General features: G+C 43.8%; 2 protein-coding genes across 8 annotated transcripts in view; both read right to left on the bottom strand.

Annotated features, from left to right (window-relative positions):
- Positions 1-23: 23 nt before the first annotated feature.
- Positions 24-6,186, bottom strand: LOC139066176 (uncharacterized). Of its 6 annotated transcripts, none has more exons than XM_070548352.1 (6): positions 1,551-6,186; positions 931-1,023; positions 636-799; positions 490-561; positions 345-415; positions 24-249 (listed from the first exon to the last, which is right to left on the bottom strand). In XM_070548352.1, the coding sequence occupies exon 1, from the start codon at positions 6,135-6,137 to the stop codon at positions 5,364-5,366; it is 774 nt and encodes a 257-aa protein (XP_070404453.1). In that variant the 5' UTR covers positions 6,138-6,186; the 3' UTR covers positions 24-249; positions 345-415; positions 490-561; positions 636-799; positions 931-1,023; positions 1,551-5,363. The 6 variants fall into 5 exon arrangements, with proteins under 6 accessions (XP_070404453.1, XP_070404454.1, XP_070404452.1 ...); XM_070548353.1 differs by having other exon boundaries at positions 24-206; XM_070548351.1 differs by having other exon boundaries at positions 24-415.
- A 431-nt stretch (positions 6,187-6,617) lies between these two features.
- Positions 6,618-15,846, bottom strand: part of LOC107374367 (trace amine-associated receptor 13c) — a 205,981-nt gene continuing 196,752 nt past the window's right edge. The window contains exons 1-2 of one of the 2 annotated variants that reach the window (XM_015942598.3): positions 10,468-11,056; positions 6,618-10,354 (exon numbers count right to left, since the gene is read on the bottom strand). In XM_015942598.3, the coding sequence (XP_015798084.3) occupies positions 9,538-10,354; positions 10,468-10,640 (990 nt within the window). In that variant the 5' untranslated portion in view covers positions 10,641-11,056 and the 3' untranslated portion in view covers positions 6,618-9,537. Of the gene's footprint in view, positions 10,355-10,467; positions 11,057-15,846 lie in introns of those variants that run through there. The other variant, XR_011519134.1, reaches the window with a different exon arrangement.

Genomic DNA, 15,846 nt, shown 5'->3' with positions numbered 1-15,846 from the left:
TGAGATATTTGGCAGCACAAAAAACTTGTCAAACACAATATTTATTATAATAATTGTAGGCAGACAGGAGACAGAGCTGATGGAGGTTCTCAGTCATCGAAGGATGGCTGAAGGCTTTCCAGGAACAGGAGATGTGGTGTTGTCTCTTCTCTCTCTATTCTGCCAGATGAGCTGATAGGTTACAGGTGTGTGAGGACATCCTCATGCTGTCATAACCAGATGACAGGAGTTATCAGGTGATCAGCCAGGCTAATGATGAGATGCAGAAAGAAAACAAATCATGCAGAAAGAAAACAAATCCAGGACAGTGTACAGTAATAAAAATAATATGTGGTGTTGCTTACCTTATGTGCTCTTATAGAGTTATTAACGTGTGCCTGCCTCATGGTGTAGAGTCCATATTTTGCTGAGTGTCCTGCAATAATGCAGGTTATTAGTTAATTTACTTTTGATAGCAAAAACAAAATATTTAATTTAAAAGTTATTTACCAGGTGAATCAGCTCACACGTCACCACCTGGTGGTGACCACCAAGTGTCACAGGGCCAGAATCAGTAGCCTCCTTCATGATGTAATCACATACTTATTTAATTGTTAATATCTTAAAAATTCAGAAATGTTTTAATTTTTTTTTACCTTGAACAGTTCACTGAGCTTGCACTGTCACTGAGGTGGAAGCTGGAATCAACAGCAGACACCTCACACCGTGGTCTTTTCAGGAGGTGTGGATGCTCTGGGACCTTCTGGAAGATGAATTTCTGTCATGGTCCCTGTGTCACAAGACACTGAGGCTGTGAGCTCTATAAAAACAAAGAAGCAGCACATTTATAAATGTTTAAAAGAGCATAAATCACTTGTAACAATCTGTAAAACAAATTAAAACTAGAAGGTAATAAAATGTTTACATAGAAGATTATTAAAAATAATTCACCTTTGCTACGGGTAACACCACGTCAGCCTGGACAAGTGCATTCTTGCAGATTACTAAATCAGTCTGACAGCCAGTGTCTTGGGTAGATTTAGCCTGAAAAAAAAATAGAAGCACATTGATGTTTATAAAGTCAGATAAAATACAAAAGAAACTGTCCCATATAGGCGCTTTATAACATTCTTAGTGTGTGATGTTATTATAAAGTAAAAGTCAGTCACATATGATGTGGAGACCCTGAAATGCTACCTGCTGAACAGAATTCCTCACGGAACCGGGTCACGCTGTGCTAGATTTCACGCTGTAATGCTGTCTGTCAACTAGTGCTGCGTCAGTTTAGAGTCACTGTTGCAGAATTACCGACTGACACAAAAACAACCCGAATTTTCTCTGAGCCTGACAGTCATGTGGACCGTTTTGTCGGCCAGGGCTTCGAGATATGTTCCGATTCGCCGCTGATTCTAACCTTACATCCCGTTCCACATTTTGTGAACTTGACAAAATAGCCCGAAGGCAGTGCAGACTGATATTAGCTAAATGGAGTGAACCACGTCTCTCAAACTTTGCATTTAGGTAGGAAATTGTCTTTAGAAGATGTTAAAACTTTTATTTAGCTTACTCACCTCAGACTGTAGCCCGTCATGGTGGGGGAGCAGAGTCGGTGGGCTGCATCTAAATCGCTGAAGAGCCACGGTGGGCACAGCCTCCCTCTTGGAACGGAGACGTGCAGAATCGCGGGTAAAATGCTGGTTGCAAACTACAGCACCAGGCGGGAGCTGAATCTTTTCCAGACACGCAACCACTGGCGCCTAATTTCTAAGTCCAGCGGAAAGGAGTGCAACCCGACAGAGCTCCGCAACCATACTACACTACACCATCTCACCATGCTAACACGATATGGAGCACTAAACCCGAACTACTTTCCTAATTACACTAACAGCCAAACAGTAACTAAACTACAATATCCAACAGCCAAGCTAACACTAAATAAGTATGTATAACACTAAAAGCTATGCTAAAGACTAGGATATGCTAATGCTATATGCTAATGCTGAACTACGGCTAGCCTCCTACACTCTCATGCAAATCCAACTCCCAACTCGCCACAAGGCGTGGCCGAGACTCCCGATGCTTTTATAACGTTGACACAGAGCTGCTACGTAGTACTCTACTGGATTACGTAGTATCTTACTCTTTAGCCATTGGCTAAAATTTATTCAAAATGAGTCAAATTCTATGTTTTAAGCTGAAGGTGGAGCTATACTGTGGTATTTAGGCAGAATTTTTAATTTTTTAAGAAAATGCACCAAAATGCTAAAATAATGAATACACACATTTAAAACACTATTAGACACTCATTTATACAGTTCATCAGCAAAAAAAAGTTAATTTAGACGTTACTTGCTCTTTAACAATACAATCGTCAGTGCGTTTTACATAGTGATTGCACATCCAACCCTTTTACGACCCACCCCTCTGTCTCTTTCTCTATTCGCTGTGGGGTGCCTATGCGCGCAGACATAGACTGGATTACAACCTCCCTCGCGTTTCCTCTTTTCTATTAAACTGGGGCAAACGGAGTCCAGGACAAGATCTGGCAGCTCTCAGTCCAGCTTTCAGCCGGGGCCCGAAACGTCTTTCGAGCGTGGATGGCAAAATCACCACCAGTGTAAAATCACACTGACAATTAGTTATAAAAATAAAGGGTGCAACTTAATTTAGGTACTCACTTGGCGTTCTTCGTCCCGGTAGAGCGAGAGCCGTAGGTGGAAGCTCGCCTGCGGAGCAGCCGGCCGGAGAGCAATTCAGCTGGCCGAACTTTGATGAGGAAGTGGCCATGCGGCTCCCCGAAGGCTATCCCCCACCGGAAGGCATCTGCTATCCCGGGTTTCAGCACCAATTAACTGTTAGGTATTTCATATGCGCCATGGGCCTTTACCTGAAATAACACACCTAACACAATTAGAAGCAGAGGGGAGAGACAGAAGGCCCAAACCCCCTCCGGAGTTTTCCATCGTCTCTCTCCCATATTACCTCTCCTCTTTTACCTTAAAGAAAGTCAAAGTACATACAGATAATTTGGTAAATTGTAACAAACCTCAAAATACATTACAAAGCTCCCTTTGCAACGGGTGAGGGAAAGGCACAGAGACACACTGAAGTCAGAAGCCATATTTCCTCTCACAAAGAGCCGAAACTTGTGAAGAGCTTTTATTTGAACATACACACCTACAAATTCTACGAACACCCTTCTTGTCCTCAGAAAACAAATATCGTGAAACTCCCCATCTGACCAGTTTTGGCTTCACCTAATGGAACAAAACACCTCGAGCAGAAAGGAGTTTCCTAAAAACACCCAAACGTAAACAAGTACCAAGGGTGAGTGAACTCTGCTTGATAATTAGGTCAGGGTTTTTCCTAACACCCAGATACCCATCACATTTAGTTAACTGGACCCAAGCTTTAGCGTGCGTTCTTTCTACCATGCTGCTCTGTTTACAACTGGCTCGCAGCGACCAACGACATAACGCTCTTGCACATGCGCAGCTGTCTAGGCAAGTTCTCGTAAAGAAGGACAGGTACCGAAACGAGGCACCGTTTCAAATGACGTGAATCGGTGCTCATTCGGTACTGTGGAATTCGGTCAGTACCTTAAAAAGTACTGAATTCGGTACTCTTCCCTACTGAAGACACTCTTCCATTGTCGGACAGGCTTGTGAAGAGAATGCTCAGGGTTGTCCATAATTTTCTTGATTCTCTGGAGAATCCTTCTTTGCATTACCTCCTCCAGTGGTTCCACAGTCATCCCCAGAACATAACCAGCCTGTTTTATTAGGATGTTGAGTCTTTTCAGGTCCCTGCTTCTGATGCTACTACCCCAACAGACGATGGCTGAAGAGATTACACTCTCAACAACAGACTTGTAGAAGATCTGCAGCATCTTGCTACAGACATTGAAGGACCTAAGCGTCCTCAAGAAGTGCAGTCTGCTGTGTCCCTTCTTGTAAACAGCTTGGCTGTTCTTTCTCAAGTCCAGTCTGTTGTCCAGGTGAACTCCAAGGTATTTGTATTCCTCAAATACCTCAACTTTTTCTCCCATGATGGAAACAGTGTTTGACTCCACCCTGTTTCTTCTGAAGTCTAAAGTCATCTCCTTTGTTTTGTGCACATTCAAGGTCAGATGATTGTTTCCACATCATGCCACAAAGCGCTCCACTAGCTTCCTATCCATCTCTGATACACCCGATGACTGCAGAGTCATCTGAGTATTTCTGTAGATGACAGGTCTCTGATTTGTACTGGAAGTCTGAGGTGTGCAGGGTGAAAAGAAATGGTGGGAGTACAGTCCCCTGTGGTGCTCCAATATTACTGATTGCCTGGTTTGATGTGCAGTTCTTCAGCCTCACAAACTGTGGTCTGTTTGTCAGGTAGTCTTTAATCCAGGCGATAGTTGAGGCCTCCACCTGTGTCTTCTGGAATTTCTGGCAAAGTACATCAGGCTGGATTGTGTTAAATGCACTGGAGAAATCAAAGAACATGACCCTGACAGTGCTGCGTGCTTTGTCCAGATGACAGTGGATTGGTTGAAGCAGCTGGATGATGGCATCTTCAACTCCAACTCCATAAGCAAACTGCAGCAGGTCCTGATATGTTCTAGTTTGCTTATTCAGGTGGGCCAACAGGAGTCTCTCCAGGACCTTCATGATGTGGGTGGTCAGGGCAACCGGTCTGTAGTCGTCATTGACTGATGGGCAAGTTTTCTTTGGAACTGGAACAAGGCAGGATGTCTTCCACAGGACTACAATCTTCTCCTGGGCCAGGCTGAGGTTGAAGAGGTGCTGCAGAATCCCACAGAGCTGCTATGCACAGGCCTTCAGTGCCCTGGGGCTGGCCCCACCTGGACCTGCAGCCTTGTTCCTGTTCAGTCTCTCCAGCTGCCACTTCACCTGACTTCTAGAGGCAGATAGATAGATATTGTTCCTCTGTAGTTTGTTCTCCAGCTTCTTCCTGTATGCCTCCTTACTGTCTCTGATCTTGATCTTCAGTTGCTTCTGTGTATTCCTCAATAATTCCCTGTCTCCCTCCTTGAAGGCTCTTTTTTTCTCATTCAGCAGATTCTTCAGTTCACTGGTGATCCAGGGTTTGTTATTAGCGAAGCTACTCACTGTTCTGGTGGGTATGATATGGTCCACACAGAAGTTTATATAGTCAGTGACACATCCAGTCATGGCATTGATGTCCTCTTCATATCCTTGGCAGAGAGTCATGCAATCTGTGGTCTCACAACAACTCTGCAGGGCTTCTTCAGCATCCTGTTACCATTTTCTCACAGTTCTTCTTGTCACAGGTTGCCTCTGAACAAGTGGTTTGTATTCTGAGCAGAGAAAAACAAGATAGTGATCTGATTGTCCCAGAGGATGTCTTGTTTTGGACATTTATGCATTCTTTACATTTGCATAACACAAATCCGATGTCTTGTTTTCTCTGGTGGAGCAGCTGACAAACTGTTGAAATGTTGGAAGTGTAGCAGAGAGCGAGGCATGATTAAAATCACCAGATATAGCCACAAATGCATTGGGGTGCTGGGTTTGTAGCTTAGCGACAACGGAACTGATGGCATCACATGCATTTTCAGCAATGGCTGAAGGTGGAATATAAACGTTTGCCAAGACAACACTGGAGAACTCTCTAGGCAAATAATATGGGCGACAACTTACTGCCAAGAGTTCAACATCTGGGCTGCAGAGACGATATTTCACTGAAACATGACCTGGATGGCACCATCTGTTGTTGACAAGCACTGCCACTCCACCTTCTTTTCTTTTCCCGCTCCTCTTCAGATCTCTGTCTGCTCGTATAGTCAGGAATCCTGGCAGAGAGACACTGGAACCGGGGATATGGTCATGCAGCCACGTCTCAGTGAAACACATAACACTACACTGCCGATACTCTGGCTGAGTCCTTGAAAGGGCTTGAAGTTCATCCATGTTGTTGGCAAGTGATCTCACATTGCCCATTATGATCAATGGAAGAGATGGTTTGAATTTCCTCTTTCTCTGTCTCCGTTTTGCTCCCGCTCTGCACCCACGCTTCTTGCGTTTTAGCTCATTCAGGATTTGGGGCTTCAGTTGAGGTATTATTTCAGCCATCGCAATGTTAATCAGCTGCTCCCGATTGTAAACCAGGTTGATGCCATGATTACGCATCATAACAAATGCTCAAAAAGGGAAAAAAGTGACAAAATAGCAGTGAAAATCCTCCAAGCTTCACAGTACCAGAAACGGAAAAGTAAAAAGTCCAAAAAAATACAGTTTTTCTTGAGAAACTCGAGGAAAAAATGTCCAAGAAAAGGCAAAACTTACATATAGTCAACAGAGCTACTCCAACATGCAGCCACCCAGAGCAGCGCAGTTCTGGGAAAAAAAAAAAAGTAAAAAAAATGAGGTCCTCAAGAGGCGCCATGGGCATCTGTTGAGTCAGCCGAGTTCGGATTGTCCAATCACCGAATGAAATGACAGCCTTAAAGCCTCAGAGCAGCCCCCCCCCCCCCCCAACAGGAATGGAAAAGCTTTGACATCAGCTATAAACACTGGATGGCTCACTGACATGTCTCCCACTGAGAAGTTTAGGAAAACCATATTCGACAGTGACAGATCGGTGGATCCACCTCCGGTGTGCCCCAGATTTAAGATAGCATGGGAAAAAGTTCCACTGTTATGCTGACAATACTCAGTTGTTTTTATCTATTAACACTGATTAACTGAATTGGCTTGTCTTGAAGACATAAAATTGGATGACTCTAAACTTTCTAAGCTTTCTGCTTGTAAATCAAGACAAGACTGAAGTTCTCATCTTTGGACCAGAACTTCAGAAAAGAAAACTGCTTAATCAGTCACCTGACCTGAACGACATTACATTAGTCTCCGAGAACAAAGTAAAGAACATTGATGTTATCTTTGATCAAGACATGTCATTCAAACCCCACATTAAACAGGTTTGTAGGATTTCCTTCTTCCACCTTTGGAATATTGCTAAGATTAGAAACATCCTTTCCATGAGAGATGCTAAAAAACTAGTGTATTCATTTATTACATCAAGACTGGATTACTGTAATTCATTAATATCAGGAAGTTCACAGACTGTAGTTAAAAGTCTTCAGCTTGTCCAAAATGCTGCAGCTAGAGTTCTGATGAGAATTAGAAAGAGAGATCATATCTCTCCTGTTTTGGATTACCTACATTGGCTGCCTGTTAAATTCAGAATAGATTTTAAGATGCTTCTTCTTACATATAAAGCTCTTAATAATCAAGCTCCATCATACATCAGTGATCTGACTGTTCCCTACATTCATAAAAGAGCACTTCGCTTTCAGACTGCAGGCCTACTGGTGGTTCCCAGAATATCTAGAAATAGGATGGGAGGCAGACCTTTTAGCTTTCAGGCTCCTCTCTTGTGGAACCAACTCCCAGCTTTAGTCCTTGAGGCAGACACCTTGTCTACTTTAAAAATAAGGCTTAAAACATTTTTATTTGATAGGGCCAATGCTTAAAATCTGATGTTAGCCCAGATCTGGACAAGTGGGGGAGTAGAGGGAAGTGGAGTGTACAGTCGGTAAAGACGGCTCTCCCTTGCCCTAACTCTAACATGCCTCCATCTAAAAGGCTAGGTTATCCAGGGTTATCTCTGTAGTTATGTTGCTGTAGGCTTAGACTGCTGGAAGACTTACTGACCACTTTCCACTCTCAACTACTTTCTTTTACACGTTGTATTTTAACTGCATTATTTCCTACCTACCTATCTGGTTAATCCACATGCATATTTCATGAGCATTTTTTTACGTCGAAGTACCCCTGAAGGACTTAGTTGTTCGTCCTTTTATCAAAACTTATTTTGAGCCTGAGAGGGTAAACTTTATTTTTTCTCTAAGTGTTTTTTCCCCAAATAAAGCTACAGTGGTGTTCTGCTGAGCTGTGGTAGCCTCATGGTTGGGGTTTATAAAAATAAACTTGAATTGAAAAATTGAATTGAAGGCTCTGGGGGTGGATGATATCCACCTGGAGTGGGAGTACTCTGTTAGAATGGGGTACCAGGCACTCTGATGTGGGCTGTTAGGTCCCTGTATGACTGGTGTCAGAGCTTGGTCCACATTGCCGGCAGTAAGTCCGGCTCATTCCCAGTGAGAGTTGGACTCTGCCAAGGCTGCCGTTTGTCACCGATTCTGTTCATAACTTATGGACAGAATTTCTAGGTGCAGCAAAGGAGTTGAGGGCATTCGATTTGATGGCCAGAGGATCGGGTCTCTGCTTCTTGCAGATGATATGGTCCTGTTGGCTTCATCAAAACATGATCTTCGGCTTTTATTGGAGAGGTTCGCAGCCGAGCGTGAAGCAGCTGGGATGAGAGTCAGCTCCTCTTCAATTAGAAAAGGGGATGAGGTGCTGCCCCAAGTGGAGGAGTTTAATCCTCCACTATGTGAGTTGAAAAAATGCCTTCTAGTGTGTTAAAACCTTTAACAAAGTTTTAACCAGGTGTTTTTAATGTTGATAATTGGTCTTTTAAAAGTTAACATTTTAGTCCTGTTTTCATTTGGCATTATTTTACTAATGCTCACCATCTGTTTGCTCTCTTGTTTTTAGAACCTTTTATGACAAAACAAACACATTTTTAATTCCACTGCCCTGTTTCTTGTAACCCCCACCCTTCACACATTTTACATCATAGTCGGGGTTTAACACAGCTAAAAACTTTTTAAAGAAGTTTAGTTGGCAGGGTGTCGAGACAGCAGGTAGATGAATTTAAGATCGTTATTATGTCCCCCCAGTGTTTTAGCAGTAATCACACTGAAAACTGGCCACAAACCTGTGTTGCTGTAGCTGTGGTCTGATTGTGCATGTTGACATGGAGGAATGAATGGTCGATCTGATGTTAATGGTTTTCTCATAGTAGAACAGGTCTTGGGTCATAAAATGGAATAATAGTTTTTATTAATGAAGAACTTTAGAGATTTTGTAAAAAGACAAGGTTAAACAGACAGATTATGCAAAAATGAAACATAAACTGTAAAACATAGTTTTGATGGTGGAGAGGTCAGAGCAGTTGTGGAGAGGTTGTGGGAGTGAGTTCTGAGTGAGTTTTGAATGTTATACACTGAGGGAGAGGAAGTCGATGGAGGTGATGTGGTCACTGGTTAGGAGACAGGCAGGACAATTTTGGATGTCTTGAAGTTTGGTGAGGGCTTTGGATGGGATACCATATAGATGCTATTGCTGTAGTTGATTTATGATGTGGTGAATACACGAATAAGGGTTTCAGGGACAGAGAAAAAAAGGGAAGATCAAAGTGTAACAAAATACAATCCAATCACATGACTAAAAGATCCTGGAATACCTGCACCACCAAAACAACTTTTCCTCTTCCATCACCACAATCTTCCCCCGTCACAATTCTGTCTGCCCCCTCAAATATGCCAGCCTAGAACCGGCCCTGCTCTCTACATACATTTATGTTTATAATGTAGGAAATGAAGAAAACTACTTTCTCCTTCACTGGACTTTAGATTTTAGAATTGTAAACTGTTCAGGAGGTTGTACGTCCCTCAGTCCACAGTATCTACAGTATGTTGGCCTCACAGGAGCCGGGCTTCAGGATCTGTAAAGTTACAATATGTTTAACAGCTTTTCTGAACCAGGGATAAAACATGGCATAGATCAGAGGGTTTAGGCAGGAGTTAAGATAAATGAGAAACAACAAGAATGATACATATGTTGTAGTTGCTAAACTATCTATTAAGTACAAGCAGCAGTAATATGGACATAAACACATCAGATACACAACAACAAGAACCCCCAGTGTTCTGGCTGCTTTTAGCTCTGATTTCTTTGTTTGTTGTTGCACTGAAAGCTGAAGGGTGACACTTCTATTGTGAGAGTACATGGCACGAGCCTGAGTCACAGCCACCACAAATACTCTCATATACAGAACTACGATGACTGTAACTGGAAATAAAAATGTTATAAACAGATCTAAAGTTTCTACAATATAATCTGCAGATACTGTACAATCTCCAATGCAGGAATTACTCCTGCCTGGCTCAATCATCTCATCTTTTAACAAGCAAGTTACATAGAAAACAACACAGCTCCACCAGAGACAAACACAGTGTTTCATTCTTGGTAAGGTTATTCTGGTGGGATAATGCAGAGGGTAACAAATAGCCACATAGCGATCAGCTGATATGAGAACAATAGTTCCAGTTGAAGCACAGACAGACAACATGGCAACATAGTAGTAAAATACACATGTGATATTACCGATTATCCAGCATTTTGTCTTTCTAAAGATTTCAAATGGAATGATTAAAAAGCCAACAAGGAAATCTGACACAGCCAGAGAGAGGATGAGGATGTTAGCAGGTTTCTGGAGCTTCCTACAAAGAAACAAAGTCAGTCAGTGAGGTTAAAATAACTTACGCAGCGTAGAATCACATTCTGATCAGATAAAAATATTGAGAAATGTGATGTTTTTCTTTTTAATATCTACCTGAAATAGGAGACTGAGATTATGATGAGGAGGTTTAGAACTGCTGTGATCAGAGAGAAGAAGGACAACACGATGTTCAGGAGGATAGCTTCAGACCAGTGAAGTGTTGGCCTCCTGCAGGACCTGTTGAGTTGTGGAAAACAGAACTCAGCTCCAATCTGTATCTCCATCATCAGACGGATACTGCTGTCTTAGTAGAACCCTGTCACACAGATCATTTATACTTTATTTTCGTTATACAATTCTTATTTGATCTGAGCACTAACATTACTCTTCCCTTGTGGCCAAAAACATCAAGGCAACAAAAACAGGCTAACATATGATGTTAGGAGTCTCCATGGACTAGTAGAGGCCCGTCCGTAGGGGGCTTTAGGACACCATCCTCACTTACTTGAGACAACAAAAAAGTTAAAAACTCAAAAGTTATTTATATATTTTAGGGATCTCCAACCTTTTTTGACGTGTGAGCTCCTTTTACACAATGAAAGTACCATTAGTTCACATTGATTCTTTCCATATGTGAATAAGCTTATGTTAAAAATGCTATTTTACTATATTACCATGCATTGCATTCACAAGTTGATTTCTCTTCATCATCAATGTTATTAAAAAATGTTTTAAAAATAATTAAAAAGTTCAAGGAAAATAGTTTAAACAAAACATTTTTTAACTAGTCAGATAATGAAATACAAATTATTTTGTGTGAATATTTTAAAAGGACCAGTAACATAACCTTTTAATAATGCAGGAACAGCTAACCTGTTCTTGTTCAGTCCCTGACGCTGTGCTCTGCCCATAGCCTCAGCAGCAATGTCAGCTTTTCATAGTATTCAGCTATTTTATCATAAATGAACAAATATTTCCAAAACCTATCAAATGTCTTGGTAACACTTTACAATAATGATCCCAAAGTTGGCTCACCTAATGAGGAACTAATGATAAATGAATCAGGATTTAATGGTTACCTAAGCTTCACAACCACTCCATGGTGGATTTATTAGCTGATTCTTGAATGATTACATAATGATTGGTTGTACGAGTTGGCAGATGGCTGAAGGATCAGAGGAGGTATTCGTTACTAAAAAACAGCACTTTATTCTCCACTCAACTCCCTAACTACTGAATCACCATGACAACTCGTCTTCACAATAAAAGCATGTACTTCCGTTTTCTTTGGTAGTAGAATATACCCTTCTCGTGTGAGATTAACACATCAACCGAACACCGCACAGACCCCCCAGAACACAGAAGGGCGGTAAAACACAGAAAACCCCATTTAATAAAAGTGAAGCAAACATCAACTATATCGAAGGGGCAATTTAATGGGGCAACCACCTCTACTGGTCTTAGTTTGATGGACAGAGTCCATCTCGGACTGTCAAACCCTCTGTGGGTGAGTGACCAGGCCAGTAGGAATGGGGTTTGGCGGCCGACTATGACAAGGTGGTACAGCCAACTCTACAGGCACGTCGGGCAAGAAATGGGCTTACTTAAGAAGGAAAGCTGTCACTGCTGGCGGGCAGACCTTGGTTCAGAAACCTTTGCCATGGCAAAAGTCAATGGTTTGTGGTTGACAAAGTCAGTGAACTTGCGACCTTCCAAAATGAACTGAAAATGGTGAGTCGCCAGAAAAAGCAAGGAGCTACCTATCGAACGTGCTATATTTCTGTTCATTAGGTTTGAGTTTTCGACAAAAAAAAGCAAGAGTCTGCCAGGTGCCCCCGACCCATTGCTCGCGCACCCCACCAATAGTGAAATCGGAGGCTTCTGTGGTAAGGGCCACGGGAGCATCTGGGGTAGGGTGTGCCAGTAGCGCAGCATCTGCCAATGCCGTCTAATGGGCTCGACACACGGGAGGCGACATCGCCTCTCCTCCATTCATTTTCAATGAGACATGCGCGACAAAGCGATAATCGCGGGTCTCACTCCTACTAAGCGAAACGCGAAAAACGTGCGTGTGAAAGTTTGCACTCGTGCACGTGTCGTGCACGTACGACCCAGCAACGCGATCCCAGAAAGTTGAAACATTTTCAACTTTTCATCGCTGTCGCTCGGGCGAGGACCAATCAACGGAGGTTTCATTCACTGACCAATGAGCAGACAGGATGCTCCGCACATCTCCGAGCAAACATGAAGGAGAAGTTGATTATTATTATGTTTTATATAGTAAAATCAGAAGTAAGATTTCACATAACTCTAGCAACAACTTGTGAAACATCATATCTACCACTTTATTAACTCTGAACCGCTTAAATAACCTTAATTCCCTCCAACCTGACACAGCTAAACAAAACAACGGAAGTTTCGATTTCGCCATGGAACAGAATGCGTAGACGGGTTTGCCGCTGGCCGCTGCCGCGAGTCGCCTCCCGTGTGTCAGGTAATAAAAGCGACAGCGACAAATTTTGCTGATCGCGGTCGTTTGTCGCCTCCCGTGTGTCGAGCCCATAACCCCTCCTTTCTACCGGAGCCGTCAGCAGCACGTTACTGCAGCAGCACGTCTTGCTCGCGTAAGCTGCTGCTTGACCCTTCCCACCAGAGACGTGTAGCAGCAGGGGAGCAGCTGTCACCGACAGACGTCAGTAACCACAACAACAAGCAGGAGAAAACCACATCATGGCTCCAAAAGGTTTGTGTTTTATGTTCTGTCCATTTTATAATCGCCAATACGGACCTGAAAAACAAAGGAGACCGCTAACTAGGTGATACCTTCTCACGGGGCCGCACAGTTAGTAACTCTTTTTTTTAAGTAAAGCAACCGGAAGGCAGTAGGTTTCTTTTTTCTGAAAATCTCCGGAAGCTTCTCTCCATTTCCGCGTTCCATTTCCTGTCTTTCCTTCCCCAAAAATGTTGAACTTGACCCGTTTCAGAGGCGTAGCGCATAGAAAAAAGAACCAGCGTGTAAGGGCCGCGACATGCTGCTCCTGAGACGCGGCCAACTCGCGCTGCTGATGGATCCGGTGGAAAAGGTTCTGTTGACCACAGCGGTTCCTATCTGCAGCTATGACGTGCTGCTGCGGTAACGTGCTGCTGACAGCTCCGGTGGAAAGGAGGGGTTAGCTTCATCAAAGGCATGTAGCATGTCCTGTGTCCACACGGCAACTTGGTTGCCCTTCTTGCCCTTGAGGGCATCATAGAGAGGGTACATAAGGTGAGCTGCTCGGGGAATGAAACGATTGTAAAAATTGACCATCCCTAAAAACTCTTGCAGAGACTTCACAGATGCAGGGCGTGGAAAAGTTGCAACTGTCTGTTCCTTCACAGGAAGGGGGACCGCACCCTGAGGTGACACCAGGTGGCCCAAAAACTTGATGGATGAAAACTCAAACTGACACTTGCTCGGGTTAATCACCAAACACTAAGTCTGTTGAAAAGCAAACTGAGGTGTTCCAAGTGTTCAGGGACTGATGAGCTAGCAACCTGAATGTCGTCCAAATAGAGAAACAAGAAGGGAAGCCCACATAAAATAGAGTCCATGAGAGGTTGGAATGTTTATGCAGCCCCTTTAAGTCCAAAGGGCATCCGCAGGAACTCAAAAAGTCCAAAATGGGGAATCACCACACTTTTGGGTACGTCCAAAGGATGCACTGGGACCTAATGGTACCCCCTCACCAAATCAACCTTAGAAAATACTTTGGCAGAGGCCAGATGGGCAGAGAAATCTTGAATGTGGGGAATGGGATAGCGATCATTGTCGGTGGCATTGTTAAGGTGCCTGAAATCACTACAAGGGCACCATCAGCCTTGGGAACCATGTATAACGGCGACACCCAAGGACTGTCAGAGCGGCGCACAATCCCGAGGCGCTCCATATTAGTGAACTCCTCCTGTGCTATCTGTAACTTAGAGGGGTCCAGGCGACGGGGACGGGAAAACACTAGAGGACCAGTGGTTGGAATGTAATGTTCAACCCCGTGTTTTGCTACAGCAGCAGAGAACGTGGGGATTGTGATCGAGGGAAACTCGGCCAGCAACCTGTGGCACTCGTCACCCGAGGGTAGCATGTTAGCCAAAAGTACAGATGAAGTACCTCCCAGAGATTATGGAAGTTTCAAAAGAGACAGCATCAACTAGACATCTGTTAATTATGTCCACCATCAACCGAAAAGCACACAGGAAATCAGCACCCAAAATATGTACAGAAACCGAGGCTATCACAAAATCCCATTTGAAACTGCGCCCATTAAAACAGAGAGTCACAAACTGGGTCCCAAAAGTCCAAATAGGAGTCCCATTTGCAGCATCCAACTGGGGACCATGCACAGGAAACCAGGTGTCAGCAGCAGAAGCTGGAATAACACTCCGCTGAGCTCCTGAATCGACTAGGAAATGTCGTCCTGAAGAAGCGTCTGTCAGGAAGAGCAGCCCGTTTGATGAGCCGGCGTTAACTGCTGCTATTGAGCGCCGGCTTTCCCCATTTCCCTGGTTGGGGAAGGAGCAGGGTGGAATGCAGCATCTCATCTTAGATCCAAACTTGCGGTGGTTAAAAACACAGTCCAGATTTCCTCTCTTGTGTTCCGTGACAGCTGTCACTGACATGTTCTGACATGGCTCAACTGGCATTCGGGGAACGATTGGCATGATGGCATGAACGCCATGCGCCCTAGAAGCCAGCAGGATCTTGTCTGCTTCCTCCACCAACGCTCGGTAGTCCTTAGAGCACAGAAACTCGGAGCTGGCCAAGGTGGTGTGAACAACCGGCAGTAGCTGGCATTGGAAAAGATGAGTAAAAAGAAAAGAAGTGTCACCTGTTCCAAGTAGTACCAACATGTTCATCAGTTCAGATGGTTTGCTATCTCCCAAATCATTGAGCGAGAACAGGCGGTCAGCTCCCTCTTCCTCTGACAGAAGGTAGATCCTGAGCAGACTGTCCTTCAAACACCATATTTGTTAGCCCACGGAGGCTGCCACAACAGCCCCATTAAACGGTGGGTAGAACCAGCGTCCAGTGCGGCGACCACATGAAAGTATTTCGCGTCATAAGAAGTAATCCCCCGGAGGTAGAATTGAGCCTCAACATGTTGGAACCAAGGTTCTGGGCCGTGTTGCCATAAATCTGGCAGCTTGATAGATGCTGCGAAGACAGCGGGGGAAATGGCTGCGGCAGCCGGTAGAATATCCCCTTCAGCAGCAGAAGGAACAGCAGAATCCATCTAGATTGGACGATCAGCAAACATAGTCCGACGTCGGGGTCACCAATGTAGGAGTTGGCAGATGGATGAAGGATCAGAGGAGGTATGTGTTACCAAAAAATAGCACTTTATTCTCCACACAACTCCTAACTACTGAATCACCATGACAACTTGTCTTCACAATAAAAGTATGTACTTCCGTTTTCTTTGGTAGTAGAATATACCCTTCTCGTGTGAGATTAACACA

The sequence above is a fragment of the Nothobranchius furzeri genome, chromosome 2 (assembly GCF_043380555.1).
Source record: "Nothobranchius furzeri strain GRZ-AD chromosome 2, NfurGRZ-RIMD1, whole genome shotgun sequence".
Taxonomy (NCBI): Eukaryota; Metazoa; Chordata; class Actinopteri; order Cyprinodontiformes; family Nothobranchiidae; genus Nothobranchius; species Nothobranchius furzeri.
Note: the sequence above shows the minus strand (reverse complement) of the source record. Positions and strands in the feature narration are given on the sequence as shown.

Coding starts and splice junctions, on each gene's coding strand:
- LOC139066176 (XM_070548350.1), bottom strand. CDS start 6,137: ATGATGCGTAATCATGGCATCAACCTGGTTTACAATCGGGAGCAGCTG.